Here is a 25,135-nt window from a genome sequence, read left to right as displayed (position 1 = left end):
TGAAATAGAAAATAATCATACCTATCTAATTTAAATTTATTGTTTTTTTTTTTAATGTATAATAACTATTTACTAATTTATACAAAATAATAAAAAAATATATTGGTATTCAGAATTGTTTTATGGATTAGTTCAAATAGCCAATTATTCCGCAAGCAATAGCTGGCCCAGAAGTGCCAGTCAGAGCGCTGTCCTCCGTGCCCGCTCGGCCGTAATCATCTTCACTCTTTGATATGGCGATCGACCTGCCAACTACTGAGCGTGGGCCAGCTAAAGAAATCAAGTGGTCCACGATTTTGACCTTGAGCGTTTCTCCTTCTTCCGCTTTGATGTTGCCGAGGTCGCCGACGTGACGAATTTGATCGCGTGGTCCGCCATGACGACCCTTGGGAAACAGTGCTTAAATGAATTTGCGCTGTAATTATTATTATTGAATACAATTTTATTTTCGACAATTATTGAGATCTGTCGTAGCTGTTGCGTCTATAAAGTTATATGGACTATCGTAGAACCGACACGTCAAAATGAAATAACTATCTTTCTTACCTCCTATCAATAGTACAGTAAATAACTATTTTGATTTCGATTTTTTTAATAATCATACAATGAAATCTTCCGTATACATATTGGTAGTAAAATTATAACTGTGAAAGTGACTCTGTCTGCTTGGATTATAATATAACTAGATTGAAAATTAAGTGAACAGTGTTTTTTGCATTTGGTGAGACTGGTAACTACTATAAAGGTATTTTTATCACATTAACTTAAATATCTTAATATTCTCCTATATATCTTAATATTCTATTCATCCATCCATCGCATCCGATACACAACCTACTCAAATATAGTTTCTGGCGTACCTACGGCATATGATATAAATACTACCTAATCAAACAAAAATGATCCAAAAGACAATTATTTTAATTATTAGTTAGATCCCTAGCAGAAGGAAATTACTTACATAGTAAGCTATGAAGTGTGGCCCGATTTCTTTGCAATTATCTTTTATAGAACCAGCTTGATGCACATGAAGTCCGTGTAGACCAGGCGACAATCCGGTCACATTTCCTTCGATCGTTACCGGACCGTTAGGTAAGATTTGAGTGAATATCAACTCGCCTCCTACTCCTGACTCTTCATCAGCTTGTAATTGCGCAATAGCTCGTAAACCAGGTGCTGGTTGAGGCCCCTGTAAAAAAAAGAGAAGTTGTTATTCTATGTACTTATAGTTCATATTATTGGAATATATTGGTTAATAATTAACTTGGCGGTAGGGCTTTGTGCAGGCCCGTCTGGGTAGGTACCACCCACACATCAGATATTCTACCGCCAAACAGCAGTACTCAGTATTGTTGTGATCCGGTTGAGTGAGCCAGTGTAACTACAGGCACAAGGGACATAACATCTTAGTTTCCGAGGTCGGTGGCGCATTGGTGATGTAAGGAATGGTTAATATTCCTTACAGCGCCATTGCCTACGGGCGATAGTGACCAATTGCTCGTCCGCCTAGCGATATCATAAAAATAATGCCATAAGTGCCATAAGTTTATGTTTAGGCTGCGTTGCAATATTTATGCTAAATTGTCTAATCGTAACAAAGCATTCGAATTTAATTAAATGCAAAATAAAATGGGTTTAAAGATTCAGGCTTTCGCGCGAGATATTACTTATGAAGCTTTACACTTTGGTTTCATCGACATAATAATAATCCGGTAAATATGACGTTTTAAATAATGTGAAACGTAGACGGTCGAACATGACCGAAAATATCTTAATTGTAACTTAGCTACTGAACTGTTTATGTATCTAAATTTTATTTTAAATTCGTATTAAGTATGTAAGTTAAGTAAATAAGTAAGCTTTTTTCCATTGGATATTATTTTATATCAATTTTGTGGGAATTTTAAAGAGCGACCTTTAGTACAAATTCGGTCATGTTCGAATACGAATTTCCACCAGCGTCCTTTCTGATCATTTTATTTCGGTTGCTTTGAAATAATTTCCTAGTGTTTATATATTTTCGGAAAGCTAAGTAAACGATTATGTTTTTAAAATAATCTGCAGAACAAGTTTCATAATGATTTTTTTTGTTTTTCAGGCATATTTGAGGGAAAAAAACGTTTTCCGTCTTGCATTTTTAAATTTGGACCGATAATTATTGTTTAAATATTGAAAAATATCCCGTGTTTAATCGTTTTTATAAATCAGAAGAAAAAAATAGATTTTAATTGATACTTTTTTTTAAATACATTTTTGAAGTTGCATTTTTGACTTATTTTGAAAAAATCTAAAAAACGCGATAACTCAAAAATGGTTCACTTTTGCATTATGCATATAGGGGTTTAAATTATCGCAAATAGTCACCCCTATCACCTCCTAACGGGAATACGTCGAATTACCAATAAGCCTGTAGATATTTTTTTGTATTATATTGCCTTGTAATTTAATCAAGTCGTTCCGAAATAATAAAAAAAAAAAAAAAATTGAAAATAGAGTTTAATAAAGTTAATAAATGGTTATTTCAAATAATTGTCTATGAAAATTAATATATAGTCTATATTAGTCTATACGTGGTATTTAGTAACATTTATTTAAGTTCAATATCAAGTACATTAGTCGTGTATATAAATAGTATCGTTATTCATTACAAACAATAACTAAACAAGGACTAGAATACTGTAATATAACATTATAAGATTAAATAAAGATAAAGTTTTTATAATATCTAGATGTACTTACAATAGGTTAAACTACTTGTAAACTGTTATTAAAATCACTTTGTTAATTAAGTATATAACTCTGTAAGGAAAAGGAATTTAATTGTTAAGATTATAATTAGTAACTATCAACATGGTCATCACGATTTAACGTGTATCATATGAATCCTTGACACGGCATTAAATCTCAGGAAAGACGATGTGATTACTCACACGCGATGGTTATCTTTGAAATTAATTGTTTACAAATCAAAATAAAGATTTTTCAATAGGGATTTTTAACTGGATTAAATTTAATGTAACGCTACCACCGATTAGGTATTAGGACTTTTAGAAATATGTCAAATCATTAAAAATGAAATAAAATTGTCTACGTTACGTACGTAGGTACGTAACCTTTGTCATTGTCTCTGATTAGTTTTAGGTTTTTATTTTATGTATATTATTGTTTTTATTTTAGGATAATTTAAAGCATTCTTCGGTTTGTGTGAGTGAGCAATGGTAAATTTTAATACATTTTAATAATGTATACAAAAATCACATATTGTTCATCGGGGAATAGAAAGTGTGACTGATCTATGATTAGAATATTGAAATGTGGATATAAATGGCTCCCTTTAACAACGCAACGCAGTAAGACAGTCTTATTAAAAACGAAACTAATTAGGCTGACATTCTCGCAAATCATTGTAGCGTACTTAACAATAGTGCAAAAATATTATAATTTATTTAGATGCCTTCGAGCGTTGCAATTCCTGTTTGCAATTTTTTTAGAGCAATTATCGGATACCACTCACACAAATAAAACCACATAAGAAACAATAGTGTTAAAGTTTCAACTCAATCAAATGAATTATATTATGAGCGCATAATATAGGACTGGAAAAAAATACATATTTTTTTTAGATAAATATATACATAGATATTTCATTTGGTAGACTATTGTTTTAATTTGCATAATACATTAAAGATGATATGAATATATTGTCATCAATTTCTGTTCCAAATGATTTTTAGAATTAGAATGATTTTTCCAATTGGGCTTTTCTATCAAAAACTCGGCATGCATGACTTTTAAGGCTGTTTATACAGTCCTTTGCCTTGTAAGGCACGTAAAGCCTTTGGTTCTGTCTGATCTGATCTCTCTCCAGTCATATCGGATTATGGGAGTGTTACTTGTTCCGAGCACAAGAGGACAAAAACCAAAAAACAACATTTGACATCAAATTGACGTGATATGATTGGTCGAGAGCTTGATTAACCTGTGATATTCATCAGGTATTTGCGATAAAAGCGTTTTGAACGTCGATGTTGTTATTGAAACTTTAGAAGTAAAATTAAAGTGGAGCAGTGTTGTATTATAAATAAAGATATGATACGAATTAAGAACAGTGCCCTGCAGTTATTAACAAAACAGCAGAGCTATTACAAATTACATGGAATAGGTAAATGTAAGGTTTGTTTATCTCCTTATCCTTTTTTTGATTAGAATAGGCTATACCTGTGCTTGTGCAAGTTAGAGAATATTGGTTACGCTAGTCCTGGCTAGTGCAAGTAAAGGATATTGTAAAACTATTTGTAAAACTAATTATTTCAAAAATTCTTTTATTCTAAGATCTTGTAATAGTCATAATAGAAAATACAACCACATTGATCTGTTTAAAAATAGTTTAAGTAAATTTCATAATCTTGTGAAAAATACTTATTAGTAATTAACCATAACCATATTATGTTAAAATTTTACTTTGTCATAAATAGTTAAATTTTATGTAACATCAAAATTAGTCCACTTCCCTGTTAAAACAGTAGTGGAAACTTAACTGGCATAAGTGTTAAAATATGATTATTATATTAAGTTGTAATATACAATATGCTGTATGTTTCCCTAATAAATAAAATAAAAATAAAAATATTGTCTTGGTTGAAAGCATTCGATGCATTTTTTATAAAATAATAGTAAGTTAACATAAATAAACGTACCAAACTATAAAATATTTAAAGTACGAAAATGCTTTAAATATATAAATCCTTAATTAACGTATATTAATTACATCACGGAAGCTCCAACACTCGGAACAGTTCTAATGAAGGAAGTTTTTGTATCACGATTGTTTTTAGTATTCAAATAATTAAACTCAAGTATAATGTATGGACTTTATAAATATTTAGCGTCATTAAAATTCACAAAAATAATTGTTGTATATCAACAGTATAACTATTGTCATTTGGTACAGACTGTGGGTTCAAACCCGGGCAGGCATCGCTGAGTATTCGTGGAGTGATTATCTAAACTAAAATAGTACAGATCTTTTCCCAGCTATGGGGAAGGATTTTTTCAAAGTTTTAAAACGCGGTGTTCTAGTCGTTTTCAATTTATGTTATATGTTTTACAATATATAATTGCGCCAATCTAAACAGTTATTAAAAACATTAGAAAAAATTGGCTCCTATAAAAATATAAATACGAAAAACTAAATTTGGTACTTGATTATACATTTTTTATTTTGAAAACGAACACATTTCAATTTGCAAATTCATATATAGAATGAGTATATACAGTGAATATAAAATTACCATTAGATATATATTAAAAAGTTTTTAATAATTTCTGATATTCTAACCATTTCGTGTTGTAGAAAATGTAAGAAACAATGAAAAACGTTTAACGTACATATATTGCCGTTTTTCTTGCTGACAGTACCGACCTTTTTTCCGAAATCCATCCCTTGCAAAATTCATATTGATATAAATGTATGTACAGTTATATACCTATCTATTAGCTTTAACGGTACGTAGCCAGGGTGATCCATTAAAATTTTCATCCATTTATACTAATGAAATCGTCATCAATAAATCATCTAGACTATTGAAATTTGTTGCATAGGATTATTTAACAGCGTGAATATGCGCTACGAAAGAATTTTGAACACATTTAAGGAAATTGGAGGGGTATCTTTGTTTGCTATTTACGTATACCGAGTAGGGACGTACAGCTAGTATACGTACATACATGACGTCAGAGAAGCCTCTATGGTCGTGTAAAGTTTGATGTAATGGGCTTAAAACTATAATGAGCAAATCTACATGAGCTAGTCACGTTTAGGTAATTATGTAATTGTTTTTAATTTTTTTATCTTCGATTCGAATTAGAATTAGAATTAGTAAATTATCTGTACTTGAGTGTTATATATCTTTATAAGTTAAGCTTTTCCAAAAAAAACATGATATTTTGCGAGTATAAGATTTAGTAGCTGGACTTAGTGAAGGGATTTGTATATGCCCGATTAGGTAACATCCATTCACTTATCAGATCTTCTACCGCTGAACAGCTATACTTTATATTGTTGTGTTCCGGTTTGAAGGGTGAGCCAGTGTAAAGGCACAAGGGACGTAACATTTTAGTTTCCAAGGTTCCATTAGCGATGAAAGGAATGGTTATTGGTTAATATTTCTTCCAGTGATAGTGATCTACGTGCGGTGGCGACCACGTACCATTAGGATACCACATAGCTATGGAAGGTATGGCTATGGCCCACTTTCCAGTCTGTCAGAGTAGTGACACTGATAAGACTACATAGAATGTCAAAACGATGTGTGTTAGTACTCTGTATCATCTAATACTTACAACAGGAAATTCTATTTGTTTATCAGAACGTTCGCTTCCAAGAGGAAAAGAGGTGCCGAGTTCCTGAAAAATAAACAATAAACGTAAACATAATTATTGTATCTGCTGTAATTCTGCCAGCGTTCGGTTGAAAAGCTCCTGGGCCGACCATTTAGTATCGACTGGTGACCAAATACGCTGTCTAAATAAATATAAAACATAACAATATTACATAGAATGCGAAAGTAATTAAACCGAAACCTCTCAACCGAATTTGATGAAATTTGGTACGAAGCAAGTTTCACTCCTAGGAAAGACAAAGACTACTTTTTATGCTTAACAGCTGAAGATCAACCCTCAAAACGACTACTAGTAGTTTATAATTATATTACTCTCGAAACCCACATTAATTTCGCTCGAATCATTAACCTCGCCAGAACCCATACAAAATAGGTAAAAATAAGAAATCCTGCACCCGTTCGCAGCACCATCAAGTCCGATCTAAACAACATATCCACTCAAACACATATAAAAATCCTGTCATTTAAGATATTTATACGTATATATTTGACTATATATTTGTCAGAACAAATATATAGTCAAATATAACGAGTCAGAACTCGCCAAGTAACGTTAACACAAAATTAGAGTGCTTCCGCTTTGAACCTGACTGAAACACTGTTATTACAGGCAAGTACAGTTTTTATATATAAAACGTAATACTTTTTATTTAACAAGATGAAATCAAACCAAAAAAAAACGGACGGATAGCGCTAATGAACAGATAAAAAAACGTGCAATGAACTCTTACAGAAACTTACTTCATAATTTGACATATCACTACGGGTGTTATATTGTATTCAATTCTTTGATATTCAAATGGAACTGTACTGGTAGAAATAATATAATATTAGAGCTTTTCATTTGTTCATAATAATGTAATATTTTAAATATATTAAACTAAACGTCGATTATTATTGATATAACCGATTCCCTTTCAGATACAGTGGTCATAGTAAACATAATGGTCGTTGGGTTACAAGGAAATACAACCCTATAAAAATGCGAAGAGCGTGATCATTGTGCAATAGATGTGAAAGACGTAACATATAAAATAAAATAATTTGTCAACTTACATATAAATAAGGTTCCATGAAAACTTCATAAATGTTACTTTGATAATCTTCGATTGGCGGTATCGCTTTGATCAACAAGTTCCTGCCATATCCAGGAACGCCTTGAAAACTTTTTCCATTAAGGACGGAAACGAGCCACAAAAATTGGCCGAAAAATATATGCAACCTAAGATGCATTTCGAAAAAAAAAAAAACTAAACTGGAATATTATGCGCGCGGTTTTTAAAAATGGAACAGATTTCGGTAGGCGTCTTGGCTTTGCAAATGGCTGACTGTCAATGATTGTTGTACTGAGTAGAGGTGGTAAGAGATATTTTTTCTTGTATATTTTAATGAATGTATATGAAGATGGTTTGTCATTAGGTCTTCGTGAGCAGCCAAGGTCTCGTGATTGAGGAGCGTGACGTGTTAAACGTTTAGATACGCCATTGTCGAACTGGAAGTTGGCAGTTAATTCGTGCATATTTTAGAAAAAAAAAATGTTATATTAACTTGATAATTACGGTGCTAATTTTGTTTAGAACGTTGCAGCTTAAGCATATCTATCGGTTTAAGTTGGAACTTTAATTAATATATTATACCTATGTATTGGATTTGCGTTGCAATTGTCAAACATTTTCAAGTGAATGCTTTAAAACTAACGACTTTACCCAGATATTTTGGTTGGGGTATGATTACTTAAGCAACGTCGTCCTCTTTTTGAATGTCAAAGAGAAAAATCTGTGTTTAAATAAAACAGGCCTAGAAGCGTACGGCCATTAAGTTAATAAAATTAAAATTAGTCGAGACTAGTTAGCACTTGTTGTATAATATTGTAGGGGTTACATTGCATATAAGTTAAGTGCGATAACGCGATCGGGGTCAGTCGCGCAACATAACGCAAACGCAAACGCAACGTCTCAGTTTCACTATATTCCTGACACGGTATCTAAAGTATGCTGTCGACTGACTCTGAGATTTTCAAATCGAAAAACAAATTATATTATCATAATATAATACAGTCGCTATATTTTAATTCGTCTAAATTCTCGCGTTTATTTTACTAAAATAAATCATAGACAATATGAAGCTAAATACAAAGTTAATCGATTTTAGAACAAAAACTTGATTCGTGTATAAGTATTCGCTATGGTTATAATAATTGTTTGAATATATGAATATAAAAATTGTTATTTTAATACAAAGTGATTTTAATTTAAAAGGCAATAACTATGGTTATTTGTGAACTCTTAAATAGTTTCATTCTTAACCTAAAAGAACTTGAGTCACTTACTCTAGATACGCAAAATTAAATTCATTAATAAAAATATATATATTGCTTACAATTTATAACTATTCGTAATTGTCAAAACTTAAGTACCGTTGCCATCATTCAAACATCAAAGTGTAGAGAATATCTAATTACTTAATTTATATTTCTCTTTAATAAGGATTGTCATAAATGATGAAATGAAATGAAGATGCCATTAAAAAGCTACTTCAAATATTAAAATTTTAACTTGTAACGCCAAAAAGTATTTATATCAGCAATAACATATCACTTTATTTAATGTCATCTACAGTCAAAACAATTTGTTGACAACCTTAACCCATTAACAAACATTACGTAATTAAAAAAAAAAAATTGCAATACCATCAAGATATAGTTGTAGCCAGTCTATGAAGAAAAAGAAATCGTTCAGAGCTTAAAATGTAGTTTTACGTAGCATGAATCGCGACTTCGTATATGATGACGATAGACCAACAGTCTGGTCGCGAGCTGGTTCCACTTTGAACAAGTGGATGTGGGGCGCGCTTTGTTGCGGTGTTCCGGGTATCCCGTGCTATTTTTGCAGCTGCTGTGAGAAATTCGAAGACAGAATGGAGAGGGAAAGGCCAAGAGTTAATCGTAAGTTACAACAAATCTTAAATTACTAGACATCAAATTATGGAGTCAACTTCTATACAACGTTAATTAAACATAACTTGTTTTTACCTGTAGCCTATACCAATGATTAGTAGTCAAAACAAATAAACTTTAACATTTAACTGACGTGATATAATTGGTCGTGACATGGTATTTTGAAGAATCTACTATTCATTAGGGATACATGGAAAAATAGGGGTTCGATGAAGTTTCTATCGTATTATCTCTGGATGTAAAATTAAAGTGGTTGTATATAGTTAAGCAGAATGTTTTTATATTATAATAAAGATACGATTGTATTCATCAAGACTGCTTGTAGTGCATGAGACAGAAGAGTCATTAGGAAATCGTATAAGATGTAATTCTAAGGTTTGTTTATCATCGCTCTTTTTCTATTGGTATTGCTTTCACCTGTAAATATGACTAGACTGTGATGACTTAATTGTTTTCTAATTTGTTAGAAGGTACCGTAACAACAGAACGCATGTCGAGACAACATCGCCCGCACGCACCTCGTGGTAGAAAATCTACGCCTGAAATGTTGTCTGCCGTTCGATGTGCTCTGACGCAGTTGCAAGGCGAACCAGCTCTTCCCTTAAAGGTTGCTTCTAAATCTGAACCTCAGACACCGGAAACTGTTAAACGATTAACATACGACGCACATATTAATGCCGAGAATTGAGGTATCATTACAATGAACCCAGGACTTCGGCTCATTATTTGACACGATAAAATAGAACCGGTATTAAAAGTATACGGCAGTCGCTTGATAGAAATATTTAATTTGACCTTAGACTTTTGTTCTTTCTTTGATTTGTGCCCATTTCATAAGAAAAGTTGAAGGGCGAATAGGTCGCTTCTGGTAATTCGTAGACATTGATACTGTACGTTGTGTAAACCAATCAATGTGTGGCTGACAATGACCTAAGATTTGATATATCCTTTCTGTCTGTAATTACACAAACTCTCGTAAAAACCCAAACTAAGTCAAAGTATTCTTGGTATTTGTGTGTTGCATTGGAATTCGTTTAACTATATCTATTATAAAAATAAAAAACATAATATGATCGTTAATATAACCGCTTTTCCGTCAGTTTTCCTTAATTAAATTGCCTGTTTTCATTTGACATTGATCAAAAAGAAAAAAAAATAGGAAAACTGTAAATATTTTATTGACATCATCAAAAAAAGGACAACGCATTTAATTAATTAATTTCCTTGATACTCTAGTGAAATGCGGAAACTGGTCATCCCTCTATCTCTTTAATACCTTAATATTTTCAATTCTTTGTAATCAAATGCAAAACATTCTGATTATCATCCAATACAAAAATCTTTAAGTCCTGTTGAGCTTTGATCCGAGAGTTGATGAGAGAGTCCGATCAAACTCTCAAGTGAAATATAAACTCAAATAATTACTAGCATCTAAATTATATTAGAATTTTAAAGGGGGGTACCTTTAAAGTTGAAATGTCCAAATATGATTTATTAGCAGACGCTTACGTTACTAAATACATCTCAGTTCTATGTTTACGATTTCAGCTTTCAAGACTCATTAGTTTCAGCTGTGCGTTGGTCAGTCAGGACTCAGAATAAAATTATATACGAATAGATAGGAAATAGCTAGAACAGACACTTAGACAAATTGTAGAACAAAGACTTAGACAAAGCAAATTACTTTATTTTTTTTGAAGCATTTACAAAAATACTAATATTACAATAATCCAGTGACTAGGTTTTATTTTTGCAACACACGGGATCGAATGTCTAAGTAGATCAAATAAAAAATCCGTTCGTCCTTTGCCTGAACTCTCTCCGACCGCGTAGGATTACCGTACAGGACCATGAGTACGAGGATATACAAAGGAACGAGGAGCTAAGGAAGTAATAAATACATTTAGGTAAAGTTTTCCTACGTTAAATCATAATAAATAAATACATAAATTATTTTCTAATCGTAAAATAATATTTAAGATTTTTTGCTTGTATCATAACTAGACATGTTTTTATACCAATAGAAGTTTTTGTGTGATTAATTGTACAGTGCTTATAACGATTTAAAATGAGATGTAATTACGTTTAGTTGTTATTGTGTAATTATTTGTTTAGCCAATTAAATCTAATTGTTTTAAATGTTGTATATATATTATTAATAATTTGAATTATCACTAAAACGAGATTTGCAATACAAAACGTTATGTTTTTGTTTTTTAATCAACGATCCTGCCGGCATATTTATGGGGTTCAATTGACTCCTAGTATGTGAGATACTAGGAGTCAATTGAACCTCAAACGCAAACGGAGTACAAATTGTTAATGTGAACTAACTGGAACTTTTAGCCTAAAAAGTTTAATAATATTGCTATAACTGTATGAATCATACAGACAAACAAAAAAAAACAAATTAAAGATAAGATTAAAAAAAGTTAAGGAAATGACGGACTACACATATAACATTAAAAATATAATTGTACATATTTTTTATTTATTTTATTTTTATTTTTATGTTTAAAAGTCTACAAAACAAAATGACAATCACAAAAATACACATGATTACATTTTTCATGATGTAGACACGGCATACGTTTAATATTAACTACCAATTAGCGTCTGAGAGCATCAGATACCAAGCATACATATTTTTTTTTGTTTAATTTGAGTTATTTAATCTATTGAAATATTTTTTTTAAAACAATTTTTAATGAGGCCATAGAACGGTCGGCAAAAATATCGTAATAATAACTAATACTATTGTTAGAGGAACACATACATATGTAAACATAAGAAAAAAAAACTTGGTACGTTTATCTAAAAGGGTCATCTTAAAGTATGACAACCTTATATTTTACGCAGTCTCTCTGGGGTGGCAATATTAAAAGTTAAGTTTAGCAGAAATCGTTTCTGAAGACGTTCTTATTTTAAAATTTATGAAGCAAAGGCATGCCGCCTTATCATCGCACAATATTCATCAATGAAATAAAAGTATGACCTTAAAGTAGTTAAAAGTAATAAGTTCTTATAACTGTTTTAAGGTCATAATTTTCTTACCTTCCAGTTCTTAAAATGTTTTTCAACATAACGCCTAAATCACAGTTTACTTTCTAGTATGTTATCTTTTATGTGTTAGTTAAAAAATACTTTTTCTCGAAAATTCATTATTACAAATCATTGATATATAAAAAGTATAAAAATATTTATATCAATGGTCGCTATATTTAAATTGTTTTGTAAAAAGAACTAGAGTATAAATATTTAAAATAAAAATAAAATAGAGCATATCGGAAAGTAATTGAATTAAATACTGCGTTTATTTTTCTAAATCTTTAAAACTGAAAATAATTACTGTGGTTTTTCTTTAGAATAAAAACTATCTAAAAACTTAACTATACAAATAATTAAATAGGGCGGTGCAAGTTACGACAAATACGACCTCTGTCACAATGAAAACATTTAATATTATAATACATTTATAAGAATAATTAAAGAAATAAAATATATACATTAAAACGAATTTTTGTTAGACCTATAACCATATATAAAAACATAATACTAATATCCATTTTAATTACAAAATTACTTTATCCTTTGTTAATTTTATAGCAAAGTTTCAATCCGTTAGAAAAGATTCAATTATCTAAAAGGTGTCATGAATACATGAAAATATAATTTATTTGTTAATTGTTTAATTGTTGGCTTTGATTGCACTAAATTGCCGATATTGTATTAATAGCAAAGATTTAATGAACAAAATTATTATTCGTTTTTAAGATAATAAGACAAAAAATAAGCACGAGCAGTTCATTTCAAATATTCAAACGTAAAAGTTTAAAAAACGTAAAAATTTAATAAAAATATTTAATTATTATTGTATGATTTATAAATCATATTTAGCGGTGTATGTACAGATAATTTTAAAAGGTAAAAGATATGTTGTCATATTTCTATAGTGACCTCTAAAAAGCAGGTAACCTCTTAAGTTGTTCCACTTCAACGAGTAACAATTTGTCATGTTGTTGAAGGCTTCTTATCAAAGGTTTCGTGTGTCTCAGTAAGACACGCGCGTTCAGATCCGATCAGTTAGCAATATATATTTATTTGTTATAATAGTTTAAAGCAGTTTATAAGAAAAGTGCATTTAGAATTCAGAATATTTTTACATAAGTGAGATAGTGTTTGTTATTTAGGTGCGGAATTAACTTCGACTTATATTTATTCAGCTATTCTTCTAAGGTAAGTGAAACAAAACAATACATTTTTTCTTGAAAACATTAATTAAATTTATTTAAATAATTTTAATACAGTTATTTCTTTGATTGAAAGTTTGACGATACGTGTAATTTAATGAGTTATTAGGTACTCTGTATATTCATGGCTAAGTCGAGGTTAACTTGTACGTGCTAAGTACATTTAGATCTGTCATACGAACATATATATATATATATATATATATATATATATATTACATATTTAGCTAGTTAGTTTAGAATTAATAATAATAGAATATTAACCATAAACGTGAAAAATAGCATGTTTAACGATTTGTATCATGATAATATATTTTGTTTTATTTAAATTAGATAAACTGAATTTCGTTTAAAATAATGATTTTATAACCAAGAATAGTAATTTTAAATTTTAATTTTAAAATTAAACACTATTTAGTATAAAAATAAAAAATACAAAGTTAAAGTCAGTAAATCTAACCGTTGGGCAAAAATCTCCTCTCTTTTTTCGTGGAGGTTGGGAGTTTATTCCAAGACGCTGCTTTAATGAGGATTGATGGATACTAAATGAAATCCGATACATGCAGATTTATATACGTATGAAATCTATACATTCTAGCCAAGAGTTAAACTATAAGCCTCTTGGTTCTATATATTGAGTATTGTTGATTGTGTGTGTCAGCACCAAATTGGGTAAAAATTTCAACTTTGTTGAATGAAAATGGTTTCAAATTCAGTTGAGAGTCTTTGACTAAAATACTATGTATAAGACAAGTTTAATTGAACTACGGTAGAGTTAAATTAAATTTGTAACAGTTTTATATAATTATAATAAATATTAAGATCATTTAAACATCAATAAAATACGGTTTTTAAAAGGTAAGTTATTGTTTTTATTTCATATTCATTTTTTTATTTATTTATGTAGTTGGAAATAAGTATGTTTTCTAAATTTGTATCAAAAAAATTATATTGTTAAATAAGGATATTTTTTTGTCGAATAGGGCGGATCACGTTTTAGCGAGATCATTGCTTCTTGGCGAGGACTGCTAATAGGCATCAAGAAAAAAATTAAATAACCAATTTAATTTTTTTGAAATCGACGCCTTAATTGCAAAATAGCAATTCCGATTTTCAGTGATATATTAAAAGGTAAAAATAATAATAACAATTTTAAATTAGTAGTACTCTTAGGAGTTTATAAAAAGGTGAAAAACTCAGCCTTATATCATAGTTTTTTGTTTAACTTTTTGTACGGACCATTAACCATTCGAAGGTTCCTAAAAGCTTGGTATGCTTGGGTACTGAAGAGGCAATATTACTTATGCTGCTGGGCTGTAATTGTCGCAATTCGATCATAATCAGTTTTGAAAATTAAAATTACATTTGATCATTGAGTTTATATGAACTGATCTAAGCGCGTACATAAATAAATTATAATTATACATAAATGATAAATTTGTTTCTGTATTTTAAATATTAATAACACTTATCACTATTGAAAACGTGACGAAAAAAATCGTAGCTAACAGTTGGTTAATTAGAACACGCACACACTTAAGAAACAGTATGACGTTTGGCGAGTGTCAAGATAGATTGCACGATTGCGTAGATTTCACGCACACCAATATAATAAAGTTTGCCTCTTTGATTTAGTTCTATTTCAGTGCGACACTCCATTGAGATATATAAATTATAAAAGACTAACTCGCGTACACATAACATAGCTCGCAAAAAAGATGAAGATCGGTTGACAAAGAGATGGGACGAGTTAATTTAAATTTAAATTAATATAAGATTTATATGAATTGGTTCTTACAAGCACGTTTAAATAATTATATTGAAGATTAATTTAGCATAAAGGTACAATCAGTTCTGAAAATAGATTCTACCGAGAACCGTCAAGCAACTCAATAGTTATCCTTTGGAATAAATCGAATTGTATACGTACAATACGAATTATATTCAATTAAATGTATTAATTATTTATCTAAACGACGATCTCGCAATTAAAGGTAATTTTCATTTTGACAGTTAAGTTCAAAAAGGTTGTATATAATATTCTTAGTTAAACAGCAATTATAGCAACAGATTAACAATATAATTTTGTTACATCCGGAATCCGAGTTATTTTAATTTGAACACGACTGCAATTAGAAGTGTATTTAATTCATAGTACTGAAACTTGTTCTTCATATTAGAAAATGTGAAAAGGTTTTCACTCAATCAATAATACGTATTATAGCGCGAATGACAGATGTGGTCCGCGTCCAATTAGAACACGCCCTGTTCTTGAACACTGTACATGCTGATTTAATGTAACAGACAGTCAGCCTGCCTTTTAGTCGTAATGCTATTGAACTTTCAAAGCAAGTAGATCAAGGTGTTCAACTAGCTTAATACATTTTCACAATATATAAATGGTTGCAAATATTTCTTGCAATGTAACTAATATTTTTATTTTATGAAGATCACCTTGCCATTGGGTAAGTTTAAATTAAGGTAAATATTAAACCTGTTCTTGTATATTTTTATGAAATTAATCGTTTAGTGAAGGTATTTTTGCTACATAATCTAGTTGAAAACCACGATACAGATAAATATGCATTACCTCCCTGAACTTGGTATCGTCGAGTAACATTATGTCACAACAATATCCTGTAATTCTACCTTGTACGTTTAATGAGCTGATAGCTTTTTTTTTTTTTCGATTTTTATAATGCAGAGAACAAAAAACCACATACAGATGACTGGTTTTATTATCTGTGAGTATGTTTTGTCATAAAAACAGACTAAGTCATATTATATATACGTACGTATATTCCGTGTAGATTATTTTTAATTTAATGGCTTAACGAAGCGCGTGTCGATGGACACAAAACATTCTGCAAATGTCACGTATTATGAAGAAGACGTATAGAAAAAAAGATAACTAGATAATTTATGATGTGGTCAGATAAGAAATATGAAGACAGATAAAATATAATCGAAAAATAGATTTAATAGCTCCAGTGGAATTTCCAAGTACTTAGTTAACAAATTGAATACATTATACAACATTGAGGAACGTTCCTAATGTAATATGTTATCGAACGTATATTTATTTGTAAAGAAAACTATAACATAATGATTTTTTTTCGTTAATTGTTTTCGTCACATTTATAATTTTTTTTTAATTTAATTTTATTATAGAGCGCTTGATCAAATATGATCATGCCACCCTCATTGAAAAATACAGTCTTATTACTTAAACAAGTTTATACAACATTAATGCCTCCTCCGATTGAGGAAAAGCCAAAATTCTGTTAACATTAATTGATTCCTTTTTCAAATTTCATAAGCGAAATTTCAACTTCGTTCCGGACACACTCCACTATGACATGATAAGCGTCTTCTACTTTATGGCACTCAGTACAATCAGGTGTTAGTTTTTGCCATTAGGAATGCAAAACTATTTAGTGGAATATGTCCGGATCGAAGTCTCAAAGCAAGAGCAATATTCTGTCTGGATAAAGTAGAATTAGAAAACCAAGGAATTCGCCTGAGGTGGGGTTGAATTGTTCTAAAATATATACAAGTCAAGGAATTTTTACGTTTGTTAAATACAATTAATATTTAAAATATAATCTTTATATACGTAAAGTCTCTGTTTTTTAAAATTTTTAGCGAGTAAATATTTTGTTAGCACAATGTTATTAGTTCAATATTATAAATAGGTACTTATTGTAAAATATAAATAATAAATGTTTTTAAATCACAGAAAAAAAAAATCGTAATTAATTCATTATTCTATCCACCCAAGAGGATATAAATATATTATTATTATAACTGTATATGAGCTCCTGCTGAACGGCTGGATCAATTATAATGACTTTTATTGAGTGTGTTTAGATTGGACTCGGTAGGTGGCGCTGCAATCGGGATGCAAGATTTTTATATATAGATTCATACACTATTCATATACAATTCGCCTTTACGAGTGAATTTAAACATTTTTAATTAATACAGAAAGATGTTAGCAACTAAATACTGTATACATAATCCATATATTCTTTATTAGATCACATAAGGGATGTAAGGGAAGGGGAATTACTGGAATTGGATGTATGAAAATCCGCTCGGTAGCTTTCGAGTGTATGGCGTTCAGACAGATAGACGCGGCGTTGACTTTGTTTTATATTATGTTACATACATACATTAACAGCCTGTAAATTTCCCACTGCTGGGCTAAGGCCTCCTCTCCCTTTGAGGAGAACGTTTGAAGCATATTCCACCACGCTGCTCCAATGCGGATTGGTGGAATACGCATGTGGAAGAATTTCGTTGAAATTAGACACATGCAGGTTTCCTCACGATGTTTTCTTTCACCGCCGAGCACGAATTCACCGGTGCTTGCCTGGGTTTGAACCCGAAATCATCGGTTAAGATGCACGCGTTTTAACCACTGGGCCATCTCGGCTCTTATTATATTATGTAGAGCTATATAATTCGCTTAGATATATCTCAGTCGTTGTGAAGTCAAGGTACCTATTTAAATGTCATTGTCAATGTCAATCAAATGATAGTAGAAACAGCTTATCGTGCACGTGATATACATTTATATAAAAATATCATAAACTAGTTTTGGCTCACAGCTTCGTTCGCGTTTTAAGGTGGATGTTAGGCATCAACAAGTAGCAAATCTATGTCCTTCTAAACAAATTCCATCAAATTCGTTTCATTGGTTTGACCATGAAAGAGCAACAGTCATACAGGCAGAGTTACTTTCTCATCTACCATATCAGTACAGGATAAACTATTTTGTTAAATTATGTTACAAATGTCTTGAGTATTCATTTGGTATCATTTCATAATTGTAAATCTATACACTCTATAAATATTACAATATTTATATTTTGTGCGTGAGTTAACTAACGGACGAATAAAGCCACCAAGAAAAAAACAAATTAGATTGTATTTGTCTATGCGCACCGAAAATTAAACGCGTTGGCGCATTCCTTCGTGAGTTCCAGTGTTTCTCTACTATATTATGCATGTATTATACATAAAAAACCTTCCTCTTGAATCACTCTATCTATTAAAAGAACTGCATCAAAATCCGTTGCGTAATGTTAAAGATCTAAGCATACACAGGGACAGACATACATAGGGAAGCTACTATGTTTTACTATGTACTGAAACAATTATCAAATAAGCAATTATTGTACTTGGTTTTATTACATATTCATTTCTATGTAGCAATCGGGACCACTTTTCGCCGTTGGGCATCTAAATTAGCATATAGGCAATAGTTTCATTAAAAAAGAGTACTGCAAAGAGGTTATTTAAAGCAGTAGTTCCCAAACTTATTTTTCTCGTGGACCACCTATTGGCATGTGTCTGTAACCACAGTTTGAGAGAAACACTAAAATATGAACTAAATTTAAATTTGTTTAATATTGGTGCTTTTAATTCTATCCTTAGTAACCCTACGAGTGTTTAAGCAATTAAAATCTATGAATTTGTTAGTGTTTCTCTCAAATTGATGAAGAAAAAACAAAAAAGCATTAATCATTGTCGGGCGGATAGCGCTTTGCAAGTCTGTACACGAATTAGTACGTAATATCGAATACGCAAGTTTGGACAAGTAACAGTTGCTTGCCTTAATAAAATATTATCTGTTTTGTTAGGTACTTAAAACAATATAGGTAGGCCCTTATAAAAACTATGCTTACATTTTTGCTCTTTACTATCAAAAGCAGATAAATTTTCGTGGACCCCCATTAACATCTTATGGACCCCCATTTTTTATTCACGCCTACGCAGACCCCCAGCAAGTCTCCCATGGACCCCTGGGGGTCCACCTGGACCACTTTGGGAATCACTGATTTAAAGTATAACACCTCGCCTTATTGCATCCACTGGTTACAGGAGCGCTGATTAATTTTTTTGCCAAGAGGATCGGAATCGGACTATAATTGTATATCAACTTAATATAATACCTTAAATTTAATATAATATTTTAGAATGACAGATGTATGTACCTATTATTTATATGTACTTGTAGATTCTACTTTAATATTTTCATTTTGATTTCAATGAAATGTTCGCTAACTCTCCTTGTCAAGTCTCAATTGCATTTGTTTACGTCGTACGACAAAACAATCTTGTATTGACACAATGAAACTATTTCGACATCATATTGCGCTGTGAACTAATTTTTTCACGCATGGAAAGCAACAACAAGATTACACATGCAAGTAAAAACTACAATGGAACTGCGCAAATTATTAATCTCTGACTTGTAATGATTATAACGTGTTTGTTATAAAGGAAAATTATACGTACGTATCGATGATTTAAATATATTATATATTATAGGTAACAATTTTAAAGATGATACAACAAAAATCCCAAGTAATAGAATTCGAATTCGTGTGAAAGCTTGCGTATAGAGGGGAATTTGGGGTGTAAGAAATTGTTTATATTATATAATTTTACAGTGAGCGAAGAAATATATTAACAAGCAGAAAATTAGCGTGCCTGCCTCCCTAAACAAAATTATTAAATAAAAAAAAAACAAATAGGTACAACGTCGTCTTTATTGCTTTACATTTAATTCGAAAAGAAAGTTCTAGAACAGTTTACGCGGTTCATTCATATTATCATATTCCAATAGCTATAAAGCGTACATCATACATCCTTACATTAACCTATTTAACTATTTGTGTGTCCTTTGTAGATTTAAGTTTTTTTTTTTGACGCGGTTTTAATAACTACAACACTATTTCGAGAATTATGGCATGTATATAATAATAAACATTATATGTAAACATATAGTACAAGGAAAAGTTGTAAATTAATACTTTCAAGAAAAGGTATTTATTCGGGGCCATCCCCTTAACATAAATTACTTGGATTTACTAAAATACTAAATATATATATTGTTTCATTCGTCTGTTAAGAGGATTTTGCATATTTTTTTATTTATATTTCACAGGCATAAAGAACATATAATATATAGCCCTTGATGGATATATAAATGTTTTTTTCTCTATAATTTTTTTATTGCATAGGTAGGCGGGCTGGCAAATGGGCCACCTGATGGTATGTGGTCACCAACACCTATGGACATTGACACCGTAAGAAATTTTAACCACTACTCAGATCGCCGATGCCACTAACTTTAGAACTGAGATGTTATGTCCCTTGTTTCTGTAGTTAAACTGAGTCACTCATCCATTAAACCGTAGCAATATTAAGTAGGTATTGCTGCTTGACGGTAGAATATCCTGATGAGTGGGTTGCACCTACCCAGATGGGCTTGCATAAAATATAGCACCAAGTGAAATTCTCACAATTGTCGTCGCTTTAACAATAAGTCTAACCACTAAATGTTTGAACATTGCCTTTGTGGTTGCAGTATTTATGGGAGCTTTACTGTTTACTTTCGCCCCTCCCCGCTCCAACAAGTGCTGTCATCATTCATTCTAACAGTACGTGGCCAATGGGCAGTGTAGGTTTTAATATATTTATCCTGTCCTGATAAAAATGATATGTAATTTATTTAATAAATGTTTTTTTTTTTTATATTTGTAATAAAAATATTAAAGAGTACAAAATAAAACCATATAAAGATAAAAAATAAATAAAAATGGATATGATATATTTATTTATTTATGCACTCAGAAATAATTTAGCAAAGAATCGTGCTGAGTTTCTTTCGCCAATCCCTGCTTAGATCTGAGATATTACTTTCCACGGGTGTTAGAATGTTTTTGACAATCATTAAGTTACTGTAATTATGTAATGAATATTTTAACAATTACTTTGACTTCCACGTAGATTCCTTATCTCTTCATAATTTGATGAGTATAAAAATAACTTTAAACAAAAATTGCATAAGCCAGTTGGGTGCGGGTCGGCCATTTCCAGAAGGCCAATTTTCGAATTGATTTCAATTGAAGTTTCTGAGGCTATTGACCATGACACGACAGATAGATCGCCTAGCAACAAACTTCAACTTCAAATTGTTGAAGTTGAAGTTATAATAGACATTTTTATTCAGATTTATTTGACAAAAAAGATTGTATTTTAGCTTTACTACAAAAAAAAAATTAAAAACATAGCCGGGCTTATTTTAAATCAAAATGTTTAATAAATACTTGTTTTTTTAGACATTTTAATCAAGAATGTTATCAAATAGGCTACCTGACTGTGAGTAGTCATCTTCGCCCATAGATACTGTCACAAGAAAAGTATAAACCACTTACACCGCCAATGAGAGATGATCTGAGCCTAAGAAGCGGTCTTTATTGCCTTACTCAACATTAAAAAAAAATCTTAAAACAAGAGTACATAATATTGTTTATAGAACTGATTAATAACGGCCTGCATAAAGGCAAAATATAAGTTTTGAATGCGTATTGTCGGAACAGACAGATGAGCACTAAGTTTTTCTAATGTTTCAATAACATTGTATTTAAATACACCTAATAATGTTTTCCTTGTACACGGATAAACCCAATCAGCTCTATTATTATTATTAGTCTATATGAAATCACACTTGCCGACAAACCTGTTCGGATGCACTCCGAATTTTGTTTACTTTTATTTATTAACTATTTACAGAACTAACGATAAACTATATCGCATGGTGTCGTTGTAGGCGATAGTGATGGGCTATTTTGCTTTTAATTATTATCGATATCATAACGTTAAATGATTATTCTTTTGTTTTAAATTTTTTGCAGTTTTTTTTAATTTCTTCGCTTGTATACTATTCCTCCTTGAGTTTTTCCCTAACCTCCTTTTTAAAAAATATATATTATAATAAATTTGCTATTTTACAGTTTTTATTTAGTACAAAAGTTTATTTGATTGATCACCACGATTAAATCTATCTATTCCATTCAGGTGAATTTCCTATCAGTAATTGCGAATGATAATGACGACTTAACGTCACTTAGGAAGCGTAGTTAACTATACAGGGTTATTGGTAATTCGACGTATTCCCGTTAGGTGATAGGGGTGGCTATTTGCGATAATTTTAACTCCCATATGCGTCCTTTGTGGTCATTTTATTTCGATTGCTTTGAAATAAGTTCCTAGTTGTTATACATTTTTAGATAGCTAAGAAAACTGTTATGTTTTTAAAATAATCTGCAGGATAAGTTTCATAACGATTTTTATAGTTTTTAAGGCATTTTTGTCGAAAAAAATATTATTGAAATAATATCTTTTTCCCTGTCACATTTTTAAATTTGGACGGATAATTACTATTTTAATTTTGTCAAATAACCAGTGTTTAATCGTTTTTACAAAACAGAAGATTAAAATAGATTTTAATTTATAATTTTTTTTAAATAAATTTTTGAAGTTGCATTTTTGACTTATTTTGAAAAAAACTAAAATACTTGATAACTCAAAAATGGTTAACTTTTTTTTAAAGTTTTTAGAAATTTACAGGCTGCTAATGAAATACAATCTAGATATTGAATACTCTAGGGCCTTAATTAAATAATTAATATAATATTTTTCTTTGCTAGTTCCAAATATGCGTTATAATATATTTTTATTTTATTTATGTATCAAAATTATTCGATACGACTCACGCGCCTCCTATTGCATTTTAATATAACTAATACCCACCATGCGGGAAGTTCGGTATTTCCCGCAATTGTTCAACTTAATTGAATGAACGATCTGTGAACGTATACAATCTGAACTATAACACGACTATAAGACGAAGATTCCAGCAAGAATTAATGACAATTTAATAGTCAAGCATCCTACAGTAATACAAAATGTTATTGTATGAATTGCGTAATATGTACACGCAAAAAAAACGGCAGAAATATGATCGTACATTTTATTCTGTCGTAAAAAAATAGGAACAGTAATACGATTGTAATCTTAATTGTATAAAAAGTAATGTTGCTGAAGTGGCTAGGTTTTTTTTATAGATGACAACACTTTAAGGAATAAAAACCTTAGGAAATATCTTGTCCACAGAATGGTGGATGTGAATAAATAAAATAAAAAAAGGTTGTTTTTAATGAAAGAAAAGTTGACAAGTGTTTATAATGGTACGCAGTACAAACCTACATTATATTAGCCTGACTATGTATGATTCTTACTCACTAAAACTGCGATGACCATCTTCAATACAGTTCGGAAAGGTTGGGTAATCATGTCGATATATAGCAACCTATCTAGTAGCAAGATATAATGCTACAGATTCCGAGATTCTGGGTTCAAACACCAGGTAGGGACGATAAAAAAGTTATTGAGTTTTTCCGTTGAAATTCTCAAAAACAGCCTGAAGTCTTTAATTTGGAATTGTGTGCCTCGAAAAGCACGAAAAGCCGTCGGTCCTGCACCTGAACTCTCTCCGGTCGTGTCTGATCTGGTGTCCCATTGGATTATGAGAGTGAGGAAATAGAGAGTGCATCTATGTTTGCGAGCCCACTTGTGCACCGTAATATGTTCCGTATAGTTGGCTGGTTTCCCTTGAGACGACATCATCAAGGTACCTCCACATTACGCGGCAACTCGTACAAGAGTCTGCTGTCAATAAGAATACAAGTATCATGTAATAATATTATAAAAACAATGAACCGATTTTCAAATCAAGATATCTGTTGAGTTAATCGACCTTAAACAAAGCCGCTGACAACACAAACAAAACACACAATTATTAATGGTCTACATATATTATACCCTTGTAATAAAAAATTGTAATAAAAGATGTTTATTCGATTATCGATCACTATCGACTCATCACATCACTATTTCATAGTTTTTGCCGCTTACTTAGTCGTACACTTAAACCGGTCTAGTGACCATAATGTCATGACCCCTTTTTCTTGTTGTTAGTTAGTTATTTTCACAATATAGGTCTCGTGATGTCGAACAAAATAGATCACATTACAGTGGTCAATTCCATACGATATAATGTGTACGGTGCAACTTTCCGACATTCGAGATCAGACATCGTCGAGGTAAGTCGTGCACATTGTATGTTATTTATATTGATAACGACTTTATCCCGAAGATTCTAACGATAATATTCATTATTTATCTTATATTTCTGAAACTACGTGACCTACGTTTTTTCATATTTCATTTTATTAATATTGTTGTGTTGAATTTGGTATAGTTAGGTTTTTAGTAGGATTTTACTTAAACAAATCGTTTTATTATGCAATCCAAATATTATATATTTGTAAGAAAAAACGCCTCAATATTTTATAACTGGACGTTACGTTTTTAAACTTTTTTTTTTTTAAGTATGTGGTTGCAATATTTTTCTCAATAACGGATTGCTGGGCCTGCGGCTTCGCCCGCGTGTAAATCGGCTATGATTGGAAGACAAATTTTCAAGTTAAAATCTTATTACTGAACAAAAAAAAAGATATAGTAGATATCTAGTTGTTAAAGTATTATTAAAATTGATTTAGTATTTTCTGAATTTATCGTTTACAAACAAACAAATCTTTTATCTTTATTCCATTAGTATATAGCCATAGATTAATAGTTTTTTCACGTACACTGTTTCATTGTGTTGT

General features: G+C 30.8%; 1 protein-coding gene across 1 annotated transcript; it reads right to left on the bottom strand.

Annotated features, from left to right (window-relative positions):
* Positions 1 to 19: 19 nt before the first annotated feature.
* Positions 20 to 7,741, bottom strand: LOC113404688 (superoxide dismutase [Cu-Zn]-like). The gene is made up of 4 exons (XM_026645645.2): positions 7,458 to 7,741; positions 6,343 to 6,405; positions 962 to 1,189; positions 20 to 385 (listed from the first exon to the last, which is right to left on the bottom strand). Exons 1-4 carry the CDS (start codon positions 7,632 to 7,634, stop codon positions 128 to 130), a joined length of 726 nt encoding a protein of 241 aa, XP_026501430.2. The 5' UTR covers positions 7,635 to 7,741; the 3' UTR covers positions 20 to 127.
* Positions 7,742 to 25,135: the final 17,394 nt, after the last annotated feature.

This window comes from Vanessa tameamea, chromosome 8 (assembly GCF_037043105.1).
Source record: "Vanessa tameamea isolate UH-Manoa-2023 chromosome 8, ilVanTame1 primary haplotype, whole genome shotgun sequence".
Lineage (NCBI taxonomy): Eukaryota > Metazoa > Arthropoda > Insecta > Lepidoptera > Nymphalidae > Vanessa > Vanessa tameamea.
This window is presented reverse-complemented; position numbering and strand designations above follow the sequence as displayed.

Bases quoted from the DNA above. Each gene is read 5' to 3' on its own strand.
- LOC113404688 (XM_026645645.2), bottom strand. From the start codon at position 7,634: ATGCATCTTAGGTTGCATATATTTTTCGGCCAATTTTTGTGGCTCGTT. The intron at 6,406-7,457 runs GTAAGTTGACAA...TTTATTTTTCAG, and splicing joins TCATGGAACCTTATTTATAT to GAACTCGGCACCTCTTTTCC. The intron at 386-961 runs GTAAGTAATTTC...CTGTTTCCCAAG, and splicing joins CACACTTCATAGCTTACTAT to GGTCGTCATGGCGGACCACG.